A 23,746-nucleotide genomic window follows, 5' to 3' on the forward strand; every position below is an offset into this window, starting at 1 on the left:
TGATTATCCTCCCAAAAAAGAGCCAGGTATTTTATGGCATACTTAAAAAGCATTGATCTGTCCATCAGTGATTATCCTCCCAAAAAAGAGCCAGGTATTTTATGGCATACTTTAAAGACATTGATCTGTCCATCAGTGATTATCCTCCCAAAAAAGAGCCAGGTATTTTATGGCATACTTAAAAGAGCGAGACACAAAGTGATACAGGGTGCAAGGAGTATTTTCACTTTAAATTATTTCTCTTGGAATTACTCTAATTTGATATCTCAACTGAGTAATTTAATGATGCATGTTTTGGAGCTCTTTTTTTTTTGCGCTAGTGATAGCTGAAAGGCTGTTGTTGAAAATAAGAGGCAGAAAGAGGTCACTCAGTTTCTGGTGTCAGAACTTAAATCTATAAGAGCTTATTTTGGCAACCAATGATCTTACCTTGGAAGCTGAATAAAAGCTATTAATTTTACTGGCATTTTGCCCACTGAAAAAATGTTTAATTAAAATGAAAATCAACAAACAATTCTTAGAATTGTGTTGGGAAGCTAGAGGGCCTTTGCCAGCTCAGCAGAATGCAAACGTTGCCATTGTGTGAGAGGCAAATGCCCACAAACCAGGGGTTTTTGAAATGCCTGGAGTGCCTGGGACAACTAAGATCTCCAGAAAGTGTGGAAAATGTTTCTTTTATTACAAAAAAAGAGGGGTACCTAGATGCTCCTGACACCCTTTCCCAAAACTAGTCCACAGAGCTGAAGAGAATGAATAAGTACAGACTGACCCTTATAGACTTTCATTTGTTTGGGGCTTTTGGGATTGTGTTTTTGCACACTACCAACTTACCTTTGCCCCTGTGTTCAAAGCTGTTCAGAGGGATTGGAGAAAGTCCATTAGCAGGTTCTTAGGAGTTGCACTGAGTTCAAGATGTCTTTGGCCCTTGTATGTCCATGTGGAGAGAATGGACTCTTGGAATATGTGTATGTGGCAGGAATACCACAGATCAAAACTCTTCAATAAGTATATTAAGTACATATATATATATTTATATATTTATATGCATATATTTATATATGTATATGTATATATATGTGTGTGTGTATATATATATAAATATAAAAAGTTGAAGTATATAAGTATATGCTTCATATATATATAAAGAATGCCGTTAGTATGTGCCCAAAAACTTAGGTGTGGAGTTCTTTTTGAAAGGAAGTCCAAATAAATAACTGAGGTTAATCTGATTCTCATTAAATCTCTGAATACCCCAAGCTACTATAAAATCAGTGGAAGACAAGCATGCCCCAACAATGTGCCTTATGGAAATGAGGTTAAGCTCTGGTTAAAAGCCTGGCATTAAGAACCTGTGTTTGAAAATATCAGTCCACATGTAATCTATGATCACATGTGACTTTCATATTGAATCAGTCAGATGGAAAATGCTCCATGGCCATGAGCATGTGAATGTCAAATTTAAGTAAGAAATAGCTGTAAAATATGTAAATAATGCTTTTTAATTTTGTTCTGGTTTGTCCAAAACCCTGGTGTGAGTTCCATCCCAAGCACACAGTGTTTTACAATGAGAAGAAAAGTGCTTTCTCCTCTCTCTAATGCCTATCTCTCCTCTTTTTAGTTGACATTTCAAAGGAGGAGCTGGACCAAGAAGATCCTTATCTGCATGATGGCTGCAGAGGTGAGTCCTGCTGGCCAGCTCTGCTGTGATTGCTTTCAATAAAGTGAAGCCAAATTAGATCTAGCCAAAGCCCTTTGCCTGGGATAGTTATGGGTTAAAAAAAAACATGAGGAAGAGCCTTTCCAAGGAGTAATGGGCCATTATGTGATGCCTAAATAGTGCCCAAATATAAGGGAGGCATTGTCTCTCACAGTGCAGTCCATCTTATTCTACTGAAGCTGGGACAATACATTTAACTTCTACTTAACCTCTTGTGGGTAATACCTCAGAAGTGCCACCCTTTAACCTGTGGAGTGCTTTGGATTCTTCAGAATGTGGTGATCCTATATTAAATATGTGCATATTTTATTATTCTCTTGGTGTTTGAATATCAGGGTGTTTAAATATGAAATTAAACTTGTTTATGTTTGAGATGCATAACCTGAAGAAAAGGAAGACAAAAGTGGCTGTTGTTCTCATTATTCATGCTGCTCTGCCTCCTTGGAAATGTGCTTTTGGAATATTGCTCTGCTAAATATTCTGATTTATTGCTTGTCACATACGATTTATATGTCTATAAACCTAAACCAGCAGCGATTCACTGTTTTCTGCCAGCATTTCCGAGCTCAGAAATGTATTTAGGATAAAATCAATTTAACAGGCTTATATTCCAGTTGAAAAATTATTTACTGTGCTCCATGTTCTACAGCTGTTACACTCTGGAGAGAGTGGGAATATCTACCAGGTCGTTAGTGAGCCAGAGTCAGCAGTGCCTCTCCTCCTTGTCTCCAGTTGCTAATTCGAGGAGATGACATAGAAATATGTGTTACATATTTTCCTAGCATTATTTCTCCATGTAATCAGTTGTTGTATTTCTCAGTTAATCAGCTGCCTGCAGGAGATGGATTGGTATTGCTAATTGCCAATTGGTGGTTCTGCCTACAGTATATTTTCTGATAAACTTGGCATGCCAAAACTTCTAATTTCCTGGACTTCAACAGGGGAAATTTTAATTTCCTAGGAAATGGAACTTCCAGCAATTTGTTTTGGAGCACCTTCATTATTAATTCTGTTCTTCTAATACTCTCACTACAGGTTTTACTGTGTCAGGACAGAGGTCACAGTATTAGAGATTCAGAGAGCAGAGGCTGTTGATCGCAACTGCAAAACTATGGTTCCACCTAATTTTCAGTGATGCATTAATGGCCCTGTCCTCATTAGAAATTGTTGTGCTTTAAAAATTATTTATAATAACATATTATAGCTGCAATTTCTCACATGGATTGTGCCTATCTCACACCTTTTGTTTAATGCCTATCCAGCCATTCTAAAAAACAGGATATGGGTTCTGTTTGTACTAAGAATATCTGCAGCCTTACAACAAATATTTGTTGTTGGAAGTGTATAACCTCTTCTCTGCTTTTAGAATATGAAATATTTTAATATTAATTTCTATTTTAACAAGGTCAGAAAAAGTTTTCTTAATGATGAGCCAAATTTTGTAAATTCTCTGTAGTATTCTCTTTCTGTTTGTCACAATAACCCTTCTTTTAATAATTTTTAGATCTTTCAGTGCTTAGCCCTTTCTTTGTTTTGTATATGTGTATTAAGTTATTTTCTAAATAAATCAAGTATCCTGTAAATTAGTGGTTTGTTTAAGTTCCTGTGAAGAGCCTCTTAATTACATGAGGCCTTTTAACATGTTCATTAGGTGGTGGTCCCTGCTCCCAGCAGTGCAGAGACACAGGATCCAGCTATGTCTGCTCCTGCTTTGTTGGCTATCAGCTTCAACCAGATGGCATCACCTGTGAAGGTAAAAGAAATAAAGCCATTGTTCTGATTATAAACATTCTTGTTTTAAAAGTGCAAGAATGGATACAAAAATACCCAGAGAGAAGAGAGCAGAATACGCTTATGTCAGCTGGGGAAAGAGATGAAGTCATAAAATGTTGATTTGAATGGAGTGTTGAAAGGAGAATTGTGGGGAAATGATGTTAAGTGGAAAAGGTGGAGAATTTAGAATGGAGAAGAGGCAGAGTTTGAATTTGTTGTTGTGAATAAAACCAAAACAGAATACCTATCCTCTCTTGTAAAAGTGGATTGTTATTGATAAGGCAGACAAAATAAATAGAGTAGGATTCTTTAGCTTGTTAAGGACACAACTAACAGAACGGATTAATGTTCTGGACTCCGTGAGTGGCATGGCAACTGTCAAGGAAGGATTGTTAGCTTCTCCCAGAAGAAGAACTGGTTTTTCCTGTACCCCTGAGTGTGGTCAGGCTCTGCCCAGGCTCCCCAGGGAATGCCAGAGCTCCAGGAGGGCTTGGCCAAGGCTCTCAGGGATGCACAGGGGGGATTGTTGGGGGGTCTGTGCAGGGTCAGGAGCTGGTTTGAATGATCCCTGTGGGTGCCTTCCAAGTCAGCATATTCTGATCTGTGGCATCAAATGAAATGGGCTGGGATAGAGGTTGCATTTGACTCCAGGCATGAGCAATGTGACATTTGGTTCTGAGCTAGTGAGCCCAGGCTCCTTCTTACTGAGGGATGTGAGCCCTTCCAGGGCACAGCTCAACTTGTCCATCCTGCATAGGTGTTCAAGGATGACAGATGTTCCAGATGAAGAGTGCCTTTTTCTGTCAGTGACTGGAAATGTAATCTTAAGTACCTCAGACACAAACTTCAGAATATAAAATAAATATTGATGATTGGTCAGATTAACACTAACATAGTTGGACCTATAAAAAGGAAGAGCTTTTACATTTAATACACGTGGATGTCAGATTTTCTTACGCATTCAAAGTAAAAATGAAAAATAAATTCACAAAGGAAATGTCTGTCAGTAGCTGTGAAGTAGAAAGTCAGCTTGGTGCAGTGAGTCCCTCAACCATATATTGGTGGGATGCAGAGCAAGGCAATGATTTCTGAAAGTTTGCCTCATTCATAAAGTCACTATAATCTGACCATGAAATCACTGAGGTTGGAAAGACCCTAAAGATCATTGAGTCCAACCTAAACCAAACACTGCCAACAGCAGACCGTGTTTACACATCCTGGCTGTAACAACTTCAGACATATCCAGAGACATCATCGACTACTAGACTCAGTCAGATGATGTTGAGTCTCTGCTCTCTCTCAGTCACACTGTACTGAAGAACAAGAAGTTTATCAGCAAGTCCTGGTGCCAACAGGCTCCAAATGTCTTTGCTGGCTCACACCCTGGTGACAGCAGTGTAGCAGGATGTGGATGTGAGGCCAAATCCCCACCTTTGAATTCAGATGCTCAGATGAATGCCTGGTTGGAGGTGTGCCCACAGCAAGCCCTTCAATCTGGTGTCTTCCCAGGGATGTCTTGTTTCTTATTTGCTGTCTCTTGTTTACTTTTAAATTATTCTGCCCGTTGTAGATATTAACGAATGTATCACTGGGACACACAACTGTGGGATTGGCCAGACCTGTGTCAACACTTTGGGATCCTTCCGCTGCCAGCGGGACACGAGCTGCGGCACTGGCTACGAGCTCACGGACGACAGTCGCTGCAAAGGTATGTCCTGTGCACAGAAACCAGCATCTTCCAGGCTTAAGATAAAAACTAAGCACATCATGCTCTTTGGCTTTTGGTAAATACTCAGGTAACTGAGACACACACTTCAAGGACAGCAGTTTCCCCAGCTGTCACCTCGCAAATAACCAGATCGTGCAGCTGGGGGCTGCTGCAAAGATTTCCAGCAGAGATAACTGCATTTCACCCTGGCAGTTTGTGTTGCACATTAGGAGCTGCTCTGGGGACTAAACCAGGTGATTAGCAAGGCCAGAACTCACAATACACACAAAATCCTGGAGATTGTGTCTGGCTAGGTCCAGTCTGGTCTGTGGGATTGATAGCTCATTTGTGAGTGGAGTGCCCAAGTCCTGCTCGTGGAGCATATCTGATGGTTTGGATGCACATGAATGAATCAAGTTTGCACAGTCTGGAGCATGAAACAAAGTGTAGCAACCAGGTGATTCAGTTTGAAAATGTGAGGGTAGATGCATCTTTAGGAAAAGAAAGCAAGATTTTATCCTTAGGAGGTTATAAAGGGATTAATTTCTTAATGACAGCATTCCTAGAGATTTAAAAACATAAAGGGGTTAAAACCACTGTTCTTGAGTAGCTGTGTTTGAACACAAAGGTAACAGTCCTTACTAAAAAAGTTACTTGTTTCAAGTTCCATCTAGCTTAAAGAATGCTCAAATGTGCATTGGTAACTTCACCTGGCATGCTGCCTTTACAGAGATATAATTTAGCAGCAAACTCCAGTTGATGTTGAATTGGTTTTCACCATGTCTGTTCTCCCTAAGCTTAGACTGCTTTATAAATAAACTAATTTCTTTCCACTGAGTAAATTAACCAAAATTCTAGGTAAGGTTTTACTGTAGGAACTGATCAGTGATGAATAATAAATAGATTGAATAAAAAAAAAGCTGATGAACAAACTCCAATGCCAAACCTGCAGAACATCACACAATGTTTTTGAAAGTATCCTGGTGTAACTGTGATCCCTTTAAAGTTACACTTCCACTGATTTAAATAATATCAGATTTAGGTCAATAAATAGCTTACTGGCAAGGATTAACATATTTTTCTGTTGCAAAAAAAGAAGTACAGATATTAAATTATACCCGCAACTAATGCTAGAAAGTTCTTATATGGGTTAGATATGCTAATAATGTTAATTATTAATGCTATGTGAAGTGATAAAAATAGTCATGTATGGTTTTTAAATGCCAAGTAACATGACTGAGCTGTGCTACATGTAGAACCCTGCTAAACCCACTTCATTATTAATTCAAATGGTCTCCACACTCATTTTTTAAGTCCCACAAAGCTCTGGGGCTACTGTTGTATCAACATGAATGAAAAGATGAGTTATCCTTTTGCTGGAGATTTTCTATATTTTGATAGCTTTAGGAGATTTAATCCCTTTGCCAGTTGGCAAACATTAAATTTTAGTTGCTTTATGTGGACAGGACTACATTCCTGAGTGAAGCCTCATTTGCTGTTATCTCCTTTATCTGCTTTACATGAACAATAATTTATTCAGAAATATTTATTGTCTATTCTGAACTGGAGTAGAATATTAAAGTAATCAGAAGTCATATTTATGTGCATTTTAAAGCATGGTAATGCAGGGATTTCAAGCCTTAATATGGATGGGGAATCAAGGTCAATTAATTCACTTATGAAAGAAATGAACAATATCTGCATTGGATCTAAAGCTAAAATTAAAATTGCACTTGGCTAATTAAATCTTCCTGACTTCAAATCCCAGCACACTGCTGAATCAAGGCTGAATGTGATGCTTTAGGTTGTCTATAATAGTTTTGAATCATTTAGTTGTGAGAACTAAACTTGCAAAGCATGATATGCACAGATACCCTCCTATATATAAAATTAGTAGTAAAATTGTAAAAAACTCTTAACCTATCTGGTTTTATTGAGATATTTTTTGAGGTAATAAGTCAGATTGATCCTGGATCACAGAATTCCAGGAAGGTACACTGAGGATTAATCTATGTGATTATTTTAATTATGTCTTATGTTTGAAATGTAATGAAGCAACCCGTTTAATTCCTGCTAACAATTTTTTTTTGTGACGTACCAGATATTGACGAGTGTGAGACTGGTACTCATAACTGCCCCCCCGATTTTATCTGTCAGAATACTCCAGGATCTTTCCGCTGCCGCCCCAAGCTGCAGTGCATGAGTGGGTTTATACAGGATGCACTGGGCAACTGTATTGGTAAGGCTTGCTCTTGTCTTGGGGAATGCTCAAATGCTGCTGGGAGAAAATTGTACTTTCCCTGGGTAGGTGGTTAGCTGCTTAAGTCTTTGGGTGTTTTATCTGAAGCAAAATTTGTAAAAAAAATTGCCATCTATTTTATCTAACTCTATCCAAAAGGTTTTAGCCAAAGGTTTGTGTAGAAAGCTGTAATTATGGCATCTGGAACACCCTTTGATATTAGTCTGCTTGGTTTTACAGGCTTGTAGGTCTTTCCAGACCTGTGCCATGTTAAAGCCCATCTTATTGTGTATGAGAATATGGGACAGGTATAACATACTGTGGAGAGGAGTTTTAATTTAAAGACTGATGACAATCTTGTCAGGCCAATGCCTTGTTTCCAAGACTCCCCAAAACCAGAATTATACCTTTCATATAAATCCATTAAAATTACTGGTTTCCAGCAGACTTTATATGGATCTGTCTAATGTGACCTACAAATCTATCAGTTATTCCTTTGAGTATTATTTTCAAGTCTCAACTCAACTTTTAATTCCCCCATTGGCATAGCAAGCCTTGGACTTGTGGAACTGGCCGAGCAGCAGCTGCTGCCAAGTTGCACTCATTATCAGCCCCTTGTTCTCCTGTAGAGTTGAAATCTGACACTGGAAACAGACTGAAAACAAAACTGCAGCCTTTAAAATGAGGGGGGCCAGTCCCCCAGCACCCCCTTTGAAAGCACACACAATTGCCACAGGTAGTGCCAGCTCCATGGCAGATTTTTATTTACTTGCTGTCATGGACATCAGTAAAGCCACATAAAATGCATTTTCTCAAAACATTTAGGCAGTTTCACAGCCTAACTTTATGCACTGGGAATCAAATGCTGCTCTGTGTGGAGTTGAGGGGATTTTGTTGTTGGATTTGTGACCCTGATCATCATGTAGAAGCTAAGAGCTCCATCAGAACACACAGGCTGAAACAGAACTGGTTAAGGTGGTGAACTGAACTGTTGATCAGTATGTTTAGAAGGGACTTCTAAAGGCTTTGAAACAAATACAAATTCTATATCAAATTTACACTGCTTTTCATTGGTATCTATGGCTTTTATACCTCCACAGTCTTCACTCTGGAAGCTTTGTATCAGTGGAGCTAAATGTCATGAAAAGTTGTCTTCTCCCACGGGCAGAACTTTTCTCTGAAGGGTTAAATAATGAAGGCATCTTACCTTAAACCTGTTGAGAGCAGAAAGAGTTACACTGACTTGTGCTCTTGCAGATATCAACGAGTGCCTGAGCACCAACATGCCGTGCCCAGCTGGGCAGATCTGTATCAACACTGATGGCTCCTTCACCTGCCAGAGAATCTCACCCAGCTGTGGCCGAGGTTACCACCTCAATGAAGATGGAACAAGATGTGTAGGTGAGTGGCAGCTGGGAAGAAAAAGCAGTTCTAAGAAAGTAACTCAGATAAATAATTTATGTTTAGCAGTTTCCTGTGCTTTGTCCAGGTTTTTGTCATTCCCACAGTCAATTCTTGATACTGTTCTTTCCCTCATGGCAGTCCCAGCAAGTGAAGAATGACAAGTATCCACCCTCTGTCCTTCATAAAACTCAGGAAATCCTACATTTTGAGGAGTAATTATTATCAACCCCATAAATGTCATTGGCTGTGACTGCATCAATGGAACAATGCTGTGAGGTCCCAAATCTTCTTAGTACAGAGAAATAACTCAAGGTCAACTTAACATTCCACAGACGCCTTCAAGTAACACTGAAAGATATAGATGCCTTTGGCTGGCTTTTAACTGAGGTGGTTTTAGCAAAGACAAGCGTTTTTGTATGCGTTCTCAATTTCTGTGAGTGAAATTGATGACTCTGGATCTCAAACATCTTAGACTAGATGAAAATTTGATCCACAAATATGAGTATGCACAATAAAACAATTTTGCACCTGAATTACTCCAAAGATTGCCTAATTACTTCATTGTTTCCATCCCAAGTCCACCAACATTAAGGACACCTTAGAGCTAACCTGCTTTGGTAGGAATAGTTTGGATTTGTGACTTTGATCTTGTAAAAGCTGAGAGCACGGTAACATCTTGTTTTCTGTTCCAAAACACTTTATAACCACCAGAGGACCAAAAAATATGTTAACATGTTCTTCTCTCAGCCTGCATAGTTAGAAGTGCACTTAAAATCACATTTTGTTGTAGATGTGGATGAGTGCTCATCCTCCAACCAGCCCTGTGGAGAAGGGCACGTCTGTATCAACGCCCCAGGCAATTATCGCTGCGAGTGCAAAGCTGGCTACAGCTTTGATGTCATCAGCAGGACCTGCATTGGTAAGTTGCACCATCAACCTAAATACCTGCAGCCATAGCACTTAAAAAATGATCCTCTGTAAAGAATGTTACTGCTCTGTGCATAGCCTCTGTTATCAGAATGCAGAATTGACTGCTATATTATTTGGATGGCTCTAAAACCATATTAACGAACTGCTGGTACTTCAAAGGAAGCTCTATTAGTATTGTCAACATTTTATCTGCTATCCTGTTAAAAGGTAAGGTTGTGAGAGTGTGTGTAATTGTTTTCTGTGATATTTTTATAAGCACCTACAGCAAAAGATTCCTTTGGATGATCAAAGCAACTTTCTCCTGTATAGATCTAATCCAATTATACTCTGGGGTGCTTCTAAATGAGCATTTTGAGGACTTCTTCTCTCTTTAGTATGAAATTTAAATCTGGAAAACAGCAATCAAGCTTTTATAATCGCATTCTTGTCCAGGCTGGTGTTGCAGTGGGGCAGCCCATCCATCCACAGAGCTCTCTGTGTGTTTGTCATTGCAGATATCAACGAATGCAGGCGCTACCCAGGCCGCCTCTGTGCTCACAAGTGTGAGAATACTCCTGGCTCCTACTACTGCACTTGTACCGTGGGCTTCAAGCTTTCAGCTGATGGCAGATCCTGTGAAGGTAGGGCTGTCAGTTATGGAGTGGGAGAAACAGCTCTGTCACCCTGATTTTTAAGTTTTTCTAAGCCTTCTCATGTTTACATTCTTGTAACGAACTTTCTCACGCACTTTATGTAAATAACTTATTGTTTTGTGTTCTTTTATGGAGGAGGAGAAATTTGATGGACTGTTGGTTTGTCCAGTGTCATTGGAGAGGTGGCACTTTCACCCTCCAATCCACTGTCACTTTTGGAAATCTATAAATGCTGGAGTCAGAAATTAAAAACTCTCTTTTCACCTTGGAAGAGCTGCATGTGCGCGTCGTGTTATTTTGTGTCCTATAGTGACACAGCTCATTGCTCTTTTACCTGTTTTTTATTTTTTTCTAATTTTACTTTTACTTTTTTACTTTTTATTTTTTTATTTGTTGTTTTTTTTATTTTACTTTGCAAGACTGTACTGGAATGTCATGAGAAATCATCACAGTGCAGAATCTCTAATTACATGAATGCTGCCGTGCTTAGTTGAGGCCACTATAGCCCACAGCTTGAATATATCACCCTTAGAGTCCATCATTTTACAGGACAGGATAACACAGACCCAAGCTGCACCAGGAAAGGTTGGACAACAGGAAGAATTTCTTCCCTGAAAGGGTGCTGAGACATTGGAATTCTCAGGGAGGTTGTGGAGTCCCCTCCTGAAGGTGTCTGAGGAACTCCTGGATGTGGCACTCAGTGCTCTGGTCTGGGTGGCAAGGTGGGGGCTTAGTCACAGGTTGGACTCAATGGTCTTGGAGATATTTTCCAGCCTGAATGGTTCTGTGATTCTGTGATGCAGAGGTGTATGGGTCTGCTTTTGCTGCACTTTGAAGGGTGATTCAACTCAATCAGGTTCAAAACCTTCAAAACCAGCCTTGCTGATATCCAGACACAAAAACATGAGTGTTGGCCTAAAGATTCCCTCCCAGTCTCACACCTTGAAGTACAGGAGGAAATTATAGCACAGTAAAAATTAACCTATGCTGCCTGTTAAGAGTAGCACACTGAGAGCCCCCTATTTCCAGGTTACTCAGTGACGTGTGCCATCCTTTTTCAATTAAAACAATTACCTTCCAAAATTTTGTCCTATTCCAGTACTAGGAGTGGTGAACATTGCAAGAAATTTGTGGTTCAGGTGTGTAACTCTGCCTTTCAGATTTGAATGAGTGTGAGAGCAACCCCTGTAGCCAAGAGTGTGCCAATGTGTACGGCTCCTACCAGTGCTATTGCCGCCGGGGCTTCCAGCTCAGCGACATCGATGGCATTTCCTGTGAAGGTGAGCCCTGTGGTGCTCCTTCCTTATTCTTGCTGTAACAAACATGAGCAATTCCATGTAATTTTTTCATTTTAACATTTGAGTCTCTTCAGTATTTTCTTTATTTTCTTTATTTTCTAACTGTATTTAATGAAGGTCTCCGACCCATGCTCTTTTCTAGTGGCATCTCTTTGTATGTGTGGTGTCATTTTTGCTGTTCACACTGAATTGTAGCTTGGCACACTTTTATAACTCGACAGAAATTTGTCATAAATGAGCATATTTGTGTTACATATGTGATATGAGATATTACTAGGTAATATTTTATATATCCTCTTTTTGTGGCCGGTTCTGATCTAATGTATTCTCAAATACAAGGAAGATGAGGATGTGACCTCATGGACAAGATCCTGAGCTTGGACTTAGGTCTCCAAGACTTACTAAACAGTGAGGCCTTGGGCAGAACACCTAATGTTGATTTCCTTTTGTAAAAACAAGGATAAAACTATTTCTCTCCCTCCCTTTTATAAAGCACTACAATACATGTCACTGTAAAGTGCTTGCTCTCATCCATTACTTTGTCTCTTGGGCTCTCATATAGCTTTTAATTTTCTTCAGAGTTCCATTTATTCCTGAAAATATTTGCTATTTAGATCTTGTTGTTTAGAGCCACACCTATCTGATGATCTTCTTCATTGCCCAGAAATTAGAAGCATCAAATTGTATAATTGTATTTGAACCTCATAGCAGGAGCACTGTCCATGTGCACTGGGCTGAATGTCGTGAACACATAGAAAATTAGTGGTGTTTTTTTTTTCCTTGCAGATATTGATGAATGTGCTTTGCCCACTGGAGGACACATCTGTTCCTTTAGATGTGTCAATATTCCTGGGAGCTTTCAATGTACTTGTCCCTCCACTGGCTACAGGCTGGCGCCCAACGCACGCAACTGCCAAGGTGTGTTCAACAACTGAAGGGAGACCTCAAGCACTGTGGAATTCTGACAAGTTATAGCAGTTTTTGTGTTTGAAAAAATGCCTTTCCTAAGACATTATAGGTAATGCAGTACATATCAGCTTGACATCTGAAGAAATCAGTCTTTTATGATAAATATACAGAAAATTTCAGTTACAAAGTAATTCAGTAGAGACTACTTTAAAAAATATTAATAAAAAATATTAATAAAAATTCTTACAGTGAAAATTCCAATGCTGTGAGTTGGTTTAGCCATTAAAAGGAAATATCCTGCTGTAAACATGTCAGCAAATATTTAGGTCTTGTCCACTTAGTGGCACTGCTGCTCTTCCATTTCTTCTTGCTGGTTGGTTGGGTTAGTGTTCTTCTTTTTTGTTCTTCTGTCCTCCCCTTGCAATCCTGCAGTTTGATAAAGTGATAAAGCTCTGGAATGGTCTGCCTGGGGAGGTGGTGGAGTCACCATCCCTGGGTGTGTTTAAGAATACTGGATGTGGCACTGGGTGCCAGGGTTTAGTTGAGGTCTTAGGGCTGGGTTGGACTCATTGATCTTGAAGGTCTCTCCCAACCTTGTGATTCTGTGATTCTGTCATTGTCTGGCACCTGCAAGGAGAGGAGAAGCCCCTGTTTAACCCACACCCCTGTTTCCCTTTGGCAGATATCGATGAGTGTGTTGCAGAAAGCCACAACTGCTCTTTCAACGAGACCTGCTTTAACATCCAGGGCGGCTTCCGCTGCCTGTCCTTGGAATGCCCCGAGAATTACCGCAAGTCAGGAGACACGTAAGTACCTTCTTCCAAGGTGGCACCATCTCCTCAGTGCCATGCCACTGCTGGCTGAGCACAGAGCAGTTTCTAGCAAATATGAACTGTGTTGGCAGGCCTACCACACAAGTCTGGTTTCCTTCCTCATGCTTCTCTTTCTAAGAAAAAAGATACTCCCTTAAGAAATGCCATGTGTCAGTGGTTTGCACCATAATGATCTCCAGAGCCACAAGCAGATACACTCTGTCTGGTTCCCTTGCAAGGCAGCCTGATAGGAAGGCTACATTGGGCTTTGAAATCCTTGGCTTTTATTTCAGAATCACACACAGTCTTTCCTTATGTTCACACTTCAGCTAAAGGCTTCTTTTTAGCTCCCTCTCTGAATTCTCACCTGTACTGTTGCAAAGCATTGCAAGAATGTCTTATTTTTGGTACCATTATTTTGAATCGTAGAATATTAAGGGGTTAGAATGGACCTCATCTAGTCCCAATCCTCTCTGCATGTACAGGGACATGTCCCACTAGACCAGTTTGCTCAAGGCCATATCCAAACTGGCCAGGGTTGTGGCATCCACCTCACTGGCCAACCTGTTCCAGTAAAAAAATTCTTACAATAAAAAAATTCTTCCTAATACCCATTTGTTATCAGCCCATTACTGCTTTTCCCAGTCACTGTTGGTATGGGCACCATCTGTCAGACAGACCTGAGTGCTCTGTGCCTCCTGTGAGGAATGAAGCCAGCACTGATCTCCATCTCAGGGATTTTGTGGGGATCAGTTAGTTTGCATTCGAGCCTTAGTCTTTGAAATGTCATACAAGTGGCACAGCAGATGTGTTTGATCAGAATGCTGGAGAGGAAGTTCATGGTGTAAACCCAGCTATTTATAAAATATGCTTGTGTTCTGGGAAGGGTAATAGGAATTAAATTTTAAATTAAATTTGTCACATCAGTGACCAAGCAGCGCCTCATGATGCAGATGTTCTTTTTATTTGTAAGTCTGTGGGTTCATTGGTATCCTAATTTTAAAAAAAGTTTTAAAAGTGCATTGTGTAATGGACCACTAGACAGAATTAGCAGATTTCTGCTCTTACAGACATTCCCGCGTTGCAGAGTTCAGTTTATAAAATACACATCATACACACATTCCATTTATTTTTCTCTCTTATCTGTATTTGACTTCATTGGCTATTTGAGCTACATGACATCTTGTGAGAAAGCAGGAGTGTCTGAATGTTTTTCTGTGTCTAGGTTGTTGCTCTGTAATGGCTTTCTCTGCCTAACTCAGACCTGCTCAGAGGGCGAGATCCTTCTGATGTGCTCAGGCTGTAATTAGGCTGAGTCAGACACAAATCCTGCAGCTGCTCAGTGAAATTCTAATTATTTTAATTCCTTAAGTCATCATCTTGTTGGATTTATTAGGTTTTCCCCTCTCAACAGCTACAGATAGTTACTAAATGCATTTCTGGAAAGATGTTTGCATAAAGCGAAGAGAATGTGAGTTCATTGTTGTCACTGGTGAAGAGCAGTGGGTTCCTCAGGTGCTCTCATTCTCAGAGGATATCAATGTTACACCAGTGTGCAGGAATCAGGGTTTATGGGTGGGATTACCTGTTTATGGGTGGGATTACTGGGAGCAGTTCATAAGACAGCTCTTTAGCACCCTTTTTACATCCCAACTACTTTACATCTCTTTGACTGAATCAGTTTTGCATTTGTACCCCAGCAGGGCTGATAGCCAGCATATCTTTGTTACATTCTGCATAATAACAACATTAAATTGCTTTTTCACCCAGGCTCTAAAATCAAAGTAGTTGGCTTCTAATCTCACCTGGTACAGATACCATTTTTTCTCTCCTTTTTATTCAAAACACATTCCAGTTTCACCAGCTTGGCACATCATAAGAAAGACTACTTATTTTTCCATTCCCATCAAGCTGGCACCTCAGGAATTTTTTTACCCTGTTCCCCATTATTTTCTTTGGAATAGCTATAATTTAATAGGCCTCAATCCTGTAAATCCGTGTTTCCTTATTCTTATTTTTCCTTAAAATCCTTATGCACAGGCAGCAGCAGCACTCAGTGATCCAGAAGTTTCTTTACCCAGTACCTGTAAAGCAGAGGTTTTTGCATGGTGGCTGTTGCAGTGGCAATTGCCATCAGGTGAAGCAGGAAAGGAGGAAACACTCTGTGTTATCTTCCCCAAATACAGCAAAATCCCTGGCTTGATCTAAATAGTAACAATTTTATTGAAGGCCTTATCTCTTTTACTTAAATTCTGCTTTTTTTTTCATTGATCAGTCTATAGGCTTGGGGTTTTTCCCAGGATAGATTAAGATCTGCTGCTCCTCATAATAAAACTTAACTTGTTGCCCTGCCTTGCCAAACAGTTTTTGTTTTCAAATTGCATAACAATTAACTTCTCTTTATATGGCATTGAAGTCTAACATTTGTAATATTTAAGCCAAGAAAAATAGTAGAAAAGATAAAGAAGCGTTTATGGCAACATGTCAGATGTGTGCTGCATTGAGCCAAATGGGGAACTATTTCTATTTTCTAGACATGTCTGTGCATATTATTAAGGTTGCCTGGTGCTTATCATTATTAGGACATGTTTTAACTCCTTAAAATTTTGCCAAAATGTAACCAATGGCTGAAGTTTTACATGCCAGGTGTCTGACTCAGGCTCAAGTTTTGGCAAATTTCAGCCAGAGCAGTTCACCCATTTCCAAGAACAAGTGTAGAGAGGAACACACTGGTATATGTGTGTTTTAAAGACATTTTGGTGATTTAAATTTGTTTTAAATGTGCTGTCATGTTAAGGAGCGGAAATCTGAGATTTGCTATGAAATTGCTTTTGCATCAAAATCCTGTGAAACTTTTAAAGTGACAAACTTTGTAAAATTTGTAGAATTGTGTTCAGCCTTTTTTAAGAAATTAAGACCTTGATGAGTAAACTTAATCCACTCCTCTATGCCAAAACAGCAGCCCCAAATTCACAGATAAGTGAGATGTTTCTAGCATGGGTGAGAGAGGAGCCAGCTTGGTAAGAAAAAAATGAGAGGAAAATGAAAATTTGGAGATAAGGAGGTTGAACGTGGGGAGGGAAGTATTTGAAGGTCTGTCAGGGTGAGGAGAATGAGTCTGGGAGATGCTTCCAGGGTAGCAGGGAAAATGGGGTGAAACTACAGAGGAGGCAACCACAGGTCCTTATGGCCCAAGGGTAGCTGATTGCAGGGAACTGATGACAGGACAAGAGGACATGGGGAAGAATTTCTTCACTGAAAGGGTGGTCAGGAATTGGAAGGGGCTGCCCAGGGAGGTGGTGGAGTCCCCATTCCTGTAGGTTTCCAAGGAATGCCTGGATGTGGCACTCAGTGCCCTGGTCTGGGTGACAAGGCTCTGGACTCGATGGTCTTGGAGGTATTTTCTATTCTTAGTGATTCCATTATTCTATTCCGGATTTGGATGGGGACCATCAAAGGAAGAAATAATTTAGGATGGCCACACAAAGGTCCTGAGGGAAAGGATCTGTGCTTTGGGTCTAGGGCTGTGAGGTGGAAACTGAGAGAGCTGTGTCAGCCAGGAGAGAATGGAGCAGGAGGGGGATTGACACTGGCTGAGTAGACAGTCCTGATGCCAAATATTTGAGTGAGAAACAAGGGCCATAGGCTAGGAGAGGGGATAGGAAGAAGAAACAAGATAAGAAAGGACAGATGAAGGGGACAAGAATAGGATGTAAAGGCTCAGTGCTGAGGGCAAAGAGAACATAGCTCTGTATCTTCTACACCTTGAAATGTCCTAGAGACTTCCTATCTCCAGACAGGGGGAGCATACAGAGCACTTGTCCATCCCCATTACCACTCTGCTCAATCCTGTTTCCCTTCCTGAAGTGGGGCTCCAGATTCTCCTCTGGTTAAGGATTGTCTGTGAAGACCAACCATCAGTTGGTTTCATTCCCTTAAAGTTCTCCTCTGTTTAAAACAAAAACCACCTTCCCTGCACAGCTGATCATTGGCATCAATGTCCATGATGTGGCAATGGCTCACGTGGATCTCATGGTGTGGTGCAACCTGCTGAAAAGAGGTGCACACCAACAACAGCATGAGCAAGAGGAATATTTATATTTTTTTTTACTTTGCAGTGGAATATATTCCAGGAGGCTTGGAAGGCTGTTGCAGCTCTGGAAATCTACAGCATAGAATGTGTAGTGAGGGTATAGCTCACTAATAAACCTGGTTAGTTGTTCAGCATGCTGAGTTGGTTTCCCTGTAGGAAGCAAGGCATAAAGCCATAAATCTTGCTAATAGAAAGTTTGTTTTCCTTCAGCATGTGAGGAATTATTGCATACCACTCAGTCCCTTTGAGCACAATGAAGTGAAAATCTGACTCAGAAATTAATGTGAGGGAAGGCACAAAATATTTTTCTCCTTGTTTTTCTGTTACAAAATATTGTATTTATTATCTGTAAATGGAGTCCCTCCAGTTTTGATTTATCAGTGTTTGGTACATGAAATTCAAACTGGGAATAATTCTTTGAAATATTTCTTTGAAATATTCTTTGAAATAATTCTTCGAATGTTTCAGCCACATAAATAAACATAATAGAGTAGAAAGTGAGCTAAACTAACTGGGTTCAAATTCAGGAATAAGCATTTAGCAGCAGTATACACTTACTTTTATAGGCCATGCACCTGATTTCAGAGTTTTGCAAGGACTGCAAATATATAATATTTAATATAATATGTAATAATATATGATATAACAATATAATTATTATAATATAATATGTAATAATACTGCCAATATAATATATAGTAATACTGCCATGTGATTTCCTGCTGCCCACTGAAATCTAGAGAGGGTTGAAATGCTCTTTGCTTCTTGCCTTTGTGGTGTGTGACCCCACAATGAACTCTGGCTCTTGAAAGCAATAATATTTGCCATCTCTCCTTTGTGGTTATTTGAAGGAGCAATTACTGCACATCAACTGAACCTACAGTGCAGTGTGCAGGGCATACCACCAAAGCATGAGATAAAAGATGATGAATTTTTAATAATTTTAGTCCTAGCTGCAGGCACATCTATCTTCACAAATAACTTTCTGAATCCACAGAACATCCTTTTTCTTCGAAAGCTGGAAGCTTTGGTTTTTGTTCTCTTAAAAAATTCTGGCCATAATTTAAAAACGTATTTTACTTTTATAAAATAATAAGGGAGAGCATCTTTATGAGAGTGTAAGTGCTCATTAGCATGTACATGCTTCTAAGAAGTTGTACTTGAAGAAAACATTTCCAGCTAGGGAATGAACTGTCTCAACTTGCTCCATGATTTCAGCAAAACCAAGTAGCCTCATGATTTTAACAACTCCAAGTTATTCTCCTTAGTGGAGTTATTAATGACGTTTCAGAAAAGAATGCAGAGTTCTCCATACCTGAAAATACTTCAAGAGTATCCACACCTAATTAGCTGGCCATCCTGTGAGGACTTGTGCATGATCTTTAAACTCATGAATAAAACTAAGAATGCATGCAAATCTTCAAAGAATTGCTTCAAAGAACCGCTTTTGTTTGCAAGTAGTATTAAAAGAAAACATGCAACACATTAATTGAAGAGCTGAGGGTACTTTTAATTAGTCTTCTTGAAAGTGCTGATTTTGCATATAACGAGGAGTTCCTGGAATTCAGATCACCGTGCATTGGCAACAAATTGGGGCTTGCTCATGAACCACAGCTCTGCTGGTAGCAGATGCTGCTGATAGGAGCTCAAACTCATGTCAGAATAAAGTAATGAAATGGACACTCAGGCTTCTCTGAGGTGGTAAGAAACAAACCGTGCTTTTATGCTGGAGCATTTCTTGGTAAAGAAAGAAATTGTTTAGGTTCCAAACTTTCAACCAGAGGAGCAAATACTGCTTGGAGTGGAGAGACTCTTTAAATTAATTAAATATAATTTAATTTATTCATAGTTTTGCATGAGGCAAGTTTGGAGCTAAATGCTCAACCTGATCATGATGAAATTTTGCAAACTCATCATCCAGCTGAGATCGTTGTTGTCTACCTTTACTTCCACACACCTGCCTGAAAGGGTGTTTGGATACCTGTGTGGCGATTTGGGCATATCTTTAACCTGAAATGCACACAAACTTACCCAGTAAGCAATCCTTTACACACTTCTGAAACCCACCAGGTACCACGATGTGAGATCTTCATTAACGTGTTCATATAACACTCTTAAACACAGTGACTTGGATGCCCATAGCTGTATGCCATATTTTTCTGGACAGAGTTAACTTCTCTCTGGAACAGAATGCACGAAGATTGTGCCTGCTAATGTAAAGGTTTGTTGTTCCCTGCCAGCCTGTGTGGGTGATCTCCTGCTGGTGCTCTGGATTTTTCACTGTGACACGGTGCTGAGGGAATGAAAGAGCAGAGGGAAAGCTCCCCTCTCACCAGAAAGTCATGGGAAATCATTCCCACGACTTAGGGCTATGCAGGAGGAGGCTGAACATGTAGGACACATTGCATGCACATCAGGCCATTGGATCTTGTTTTCAGGGCTTGCCTAGATGGGTGTTAGACTGACTCTGGTTGGTTCTGATAGCACAGAGCAATACTTGTGCCATATCAGCAGGAAAAGGTTCATCTTCAGAGACCAGCTCCTTGGACATCCATGGTTTTCAGAATACTTCGCTCAGTCTTAAAATACAGCCAGACATCCCAAGTAGGGCACAGACAGCTCCCTTGCCATTTAGAATCTCTTCCTTTACTGAACATATGTCCAACCAGCAAAAGAATAAAACTTGAAGGGGGAAAACAGTGGCAGTGTTCTCCCAGGGGGGCTTGGCTGATGTAAATGAAAATAAACTCTCACCCCTGCTGGGGTGCCAGACTTGATCCATCTGTGCCTGCAGAGCAAGGGCAACACTTGTGACAATGGCAACGCTTCTCCCAAAGCCCCAGCTGCAGGCAAGCTCATCCTCATTGAACTCCTGTCCCTTGGCAATGTGAGTGAGGTGCCAGGCTGGAGAGTGGATGCAGGATGCAAGTCAGCCCATCTTTTCCCATCCCCAGTGCCCCTGCTCTCCCTCCCCCTCGCTAAATGTGCGCTAATCTTCCTCTTGTCTTGTCTTCTCACTTTTCTTGCAGTCGCTGTGAGCGCTTGCCTTGTAATGAGAATAAGGAGTGCCAGAGCCTGCCCCTGAGAATAACCTACTATCACCTCTCTTTCCCCACCAACATCCAAGTGCCCACCGACATTTTCCGCATGGGCCCTTCCAATGCTGTCCCTGGGGATAAAATTCAGCTGTCCATCACCAGCGGGAACCAGGAGGGGTTTTTCACCACAAAAAAAGTGAACAACCACAGTGGCCTTGTGGTCATGCAGCGTCAAATCACAGAGCCCAGAGACCTTCTTCTGACAATCCAAATGCGACTTTCCCGCCACGGAACTGTCAACACATTTATTGCCAAGCTTTTTATCTTTGTCTCTGCACAGCTTTGATCCCTAACTCGCAGTCATCACTGGCTACTCTTTCTCTTCTAAGAGTAGCTTTTTTCCCCCCCTGATTTTAATAAAGTTTTAGTTCATCTGTTGCATGCTGCACTTGCATTTTATTTGCCATCATCAGTACAGTTTTCCACTTTTCCCTATAACTGAACGTCTTATTCATGGAGATTCTTCTGTGTACTCTGCATCATAATACAAAGCAGAATTTGGTGTCTAAGAATTCATTACCTGAGCATACTGAGGACTGAAAGCTATTAATTTACTTCACACAGCAGAGGAGTCAGCTGATCCTACACAGTTACATAGGTTTAGGTCTAAATTTTTCAAAGAAAATAGGTACATATTTTGAAGTGTCTCAACTGAGACATCTCTAGAAAATTTCATCACTTATGTGATGAAAATAGTGTGGCAAATAGTGTGGATTTTCTGAAAATCTGTTACAAGGGCATAACTTGGACCCTTAGGAGCCCTGAGGTGCCCCAGCACATGGGTCAGTATGAAAGTGTGCAGCCAGATTCTCAAGCTGTCCTATTTATTGTTTCTCTTTTTATTCCATGAGCTAATGCTGATAGGGATTTCCACCAGGTACAGCTTTTGTGCCATCCTTAGAAGCCAGGTACACCAGGCTTCTAAGGATGGCACAAAAGCTAATCTTCTCTAAAGAACATTTATTTGAGAGATATTTCATCTTTCTTTCTGTGGAATTTTTTGCTGAATGAAAAGCTAATGACAGCAGAACAGCAATCAGCTTCATGACAGCATTCAGCTAATAGCAGAGAGCTCCTTTCTGTTTCACAAGCTATATCCTGAAACATTCCCATCTACAGGAACATTTGAAAAAGATATTTGATTTGACTCATAACACTTTTGTCTCTCCAGCTTTCATATGGAAGCTGATAAATTGTGACCAGTAAAGACTTTATCCACAACTACCATTACACCAAACCATAAGTGCTCTGCAAAGTCAGTCAGAATTCCAACATCCAGATCTTTCTTCCTTTGCTTTGACTTTCTTTGTTTACTTCTAAGCAGTCAAGAACAATTCAACTGGAATATCTTTGGAATTCTTTTGTTTTCTGAGCTGGAAGAGGATTTATTTATTACACAGAGTCCTTGTGCTGATAAATATTAAAAGCTGACTCCCAGAGTGAGCCGAAAATTAATGTTTTACACTACCCTGGGCTCAGGTGAGTCTGCTGCTCATTAGACAGGCAGAATAATAATTCCATACAAGAACAGGGAATAATCCATGTGCATGCACCTGTAGAGAAAATATCTCACCATGTAAGTGCTGACAGCACAGTCAGGGTCCAAGGGTGGAAACTGGGAACCTTCTAACCAAGATGATGAGCCTCAATCACCTGGGCACAAGGAATGACTCCTGGATGCCTGGATCAGGGCAGGATTGGAGCAGTCTGCCAGAGCATTACATGTTCCCCAAGGCAAAGTGCATCACAGCTGGCTGACAGGAGTTCAGGTCTCCTAAGGAATGCCAGTGTTTAATAAGGCTGTTGACACATTCTTATAAAAGGTGCCAGAAGCTGCCAGTGGGGAGAGAGTCCCAGGTTTAAATACTGAGAGCACAGCCCATGTCACTTGAGCCAGTGGAGTTGATTACTGCCACAGAAGGTGCTTATATGTAAATGTTCTCTGGCTACCAATTCCTTATGAGGCCATAATGAAGTAGGATAAATATTCAAAAATAAATTTTTGCAAACATTAATATATACATTTTTTTGGGGGGACATATTTGCAAACATTAATATACATATTGTTTGAGCAGGAAAAGAAGGGGTTTTGAGAACATGACCCTCAGTGTTGTAAAATGCCGCCACAATAATTGTATTTAGCAAGGAATTCAAGAGCACAAAGCTCACGTTCCCCTGTGTCAGATGCTTGAATGCTGCAGTGTCACTGGGACTTTCAGGAACATGTAGGTAATTACTAATTGCATAGTGCTATTTATATTTTCCCAAATGAAAATGAAATCACAGCTCCACAGCTCCTGGTCCAAAAAACCTACTGACTGAATCTAAGAGGCAATATGAAAAAGAATCATGCCAGGACCTTAGAAGAATGAAAATTTTATATTCAGGAAATAATCAGAGCAGCTGAGCTGTTTCTTAACTTTCTTCCCCTTAAATGGAAATGCCCAGAGGGAAATCAATCTCCAAAGCTGTAATTTGTGCTACATGCAGAAAACTTGAAGGAAAGGTAAAAATAAAAAATCATCACTGAGGAAAAAACTTTTGCCAGTCATAGTCCCCACTGTAGGAGAACATGGGCAAAATGGAGAACATCAGCTAATCAGAAGATGAAATGCAAAGATGATGTGTAAGGATAAAATTATAAAGTATTAGGAGAACAGAGCGTATAATTTATAGCAAATATCAGGATTTGAGATAGATGTTAGTTTTGAAAGAAGTTACTCGAGTTCAGAGATGTCCAAAAGATGAAGCAATGAGAGAACAAAGTGTTATCAACTGCACTTTGGGTATGCATGGCAATTAGCAGGGATGGCAAAAGAAAGGTGATCAGAGAGTGACTGCAATGGAAGAACAAATTCCATTTTAGCAGTGTAGACAGAGCATGCAAAAAACCTCCCAAGTTAGTGGAATTTGTAAGAGGAGAGACAAAAGGTGCAAAGAAGTAGAGGTGACACAGACATTTATCTGTCCCACTTGCGACCATTGAGATCCTCTGATCTGTACTAAAGTCATGTCAGAAGGCTTTATTCCGCAGGAGAGCATCATGAATGCAGGTCTTATTTAGGACTTCATCTTGCACAAAATTATTGACTTTATTTTTTTTATTGGCTTTATTGGCAAAGTATTTCAGAAA

At 40.2% G+C, this 23,746-nt stretch overlaps 1 protein-coding gene across 2 annotated transcripts in view; it reads left to right on the plus strand.

Moving 5' to 3' along the window:
• FBLN1 (fibulin 1) overlaps positions 1 to 23,746 on the plus strand; it is a 62,314-nt gene that overhangs the window by 22,486 nt on the left and 16,082 nt on the right. The window contains exons 5-15 of one of the 2 annotated variants that reach the window (XM_064736737.1): positions 1,619 to 1,678; positions 3,369 to 3,470; positions 5,061 to 5,198; positions 7,300 to 7,437; positions 8,695 to 8,838; positions 9,632 to 9,760; positions 10,266 to 10,391; positions 11,564 to 11,683; positions 12,488 to 12,619; positions 13,293 to 13,416; positions 20,545 to 20,955. In XM_064736737.1, the coding sequence (XP_064592807.1) occupies positions 1,619 to 1,678; positions 3,369 to 3,470; positions 5,061 to 5,198; positions 7,300 to 7,437; positions 8,695 to 8,838; positions 9,632 to 9,760; positions 10,266 to 10,391; positions 11,564 to 11,683; positions 12,488 to 12,619; positions 13,293 to 13,416; positions 20,545 to 20,899 (1,568 nt within the window). In that variant the 3' untranslated portion in view covers positions 20,900 to 20,955. Of the gene's footprint in view, positions 1 to 1,618; positions 1,679 to 3,368; positions 3,471 to 5,060; positions 5,199 to 7,299; positions 7,438 to 8,694; positions 8,839 to 9,631; positions 9,761 to 10,265; positions 10,392 to 11,563; positions 11,684 to 12,487; positions 12,620 to 13,292; positions 13,417 to 20,544; positions 20,956 to 23,746 lie in introns of those variants that run through there. The other variant, XM_064736728.1, reaches the window with a different exon arrangement.

The sequence above is a fragment of the Zonotrichia leucophrys genome, chromosome 1A (genome assembly GCF_028769735.1).
Source record: "Zonotrichia leucophrys gambelii isolate GWCS_2022_RI chromosome 1A, RI_Zleu_2.0, whole genome shotgun sequence".
Taxonomy (NCBI): Eukaryota; Metazoa; Chordata; class Aves; order Passeriformes; family Passerellidae; genus Zonotrichia; species Zonotrichia leucophrys.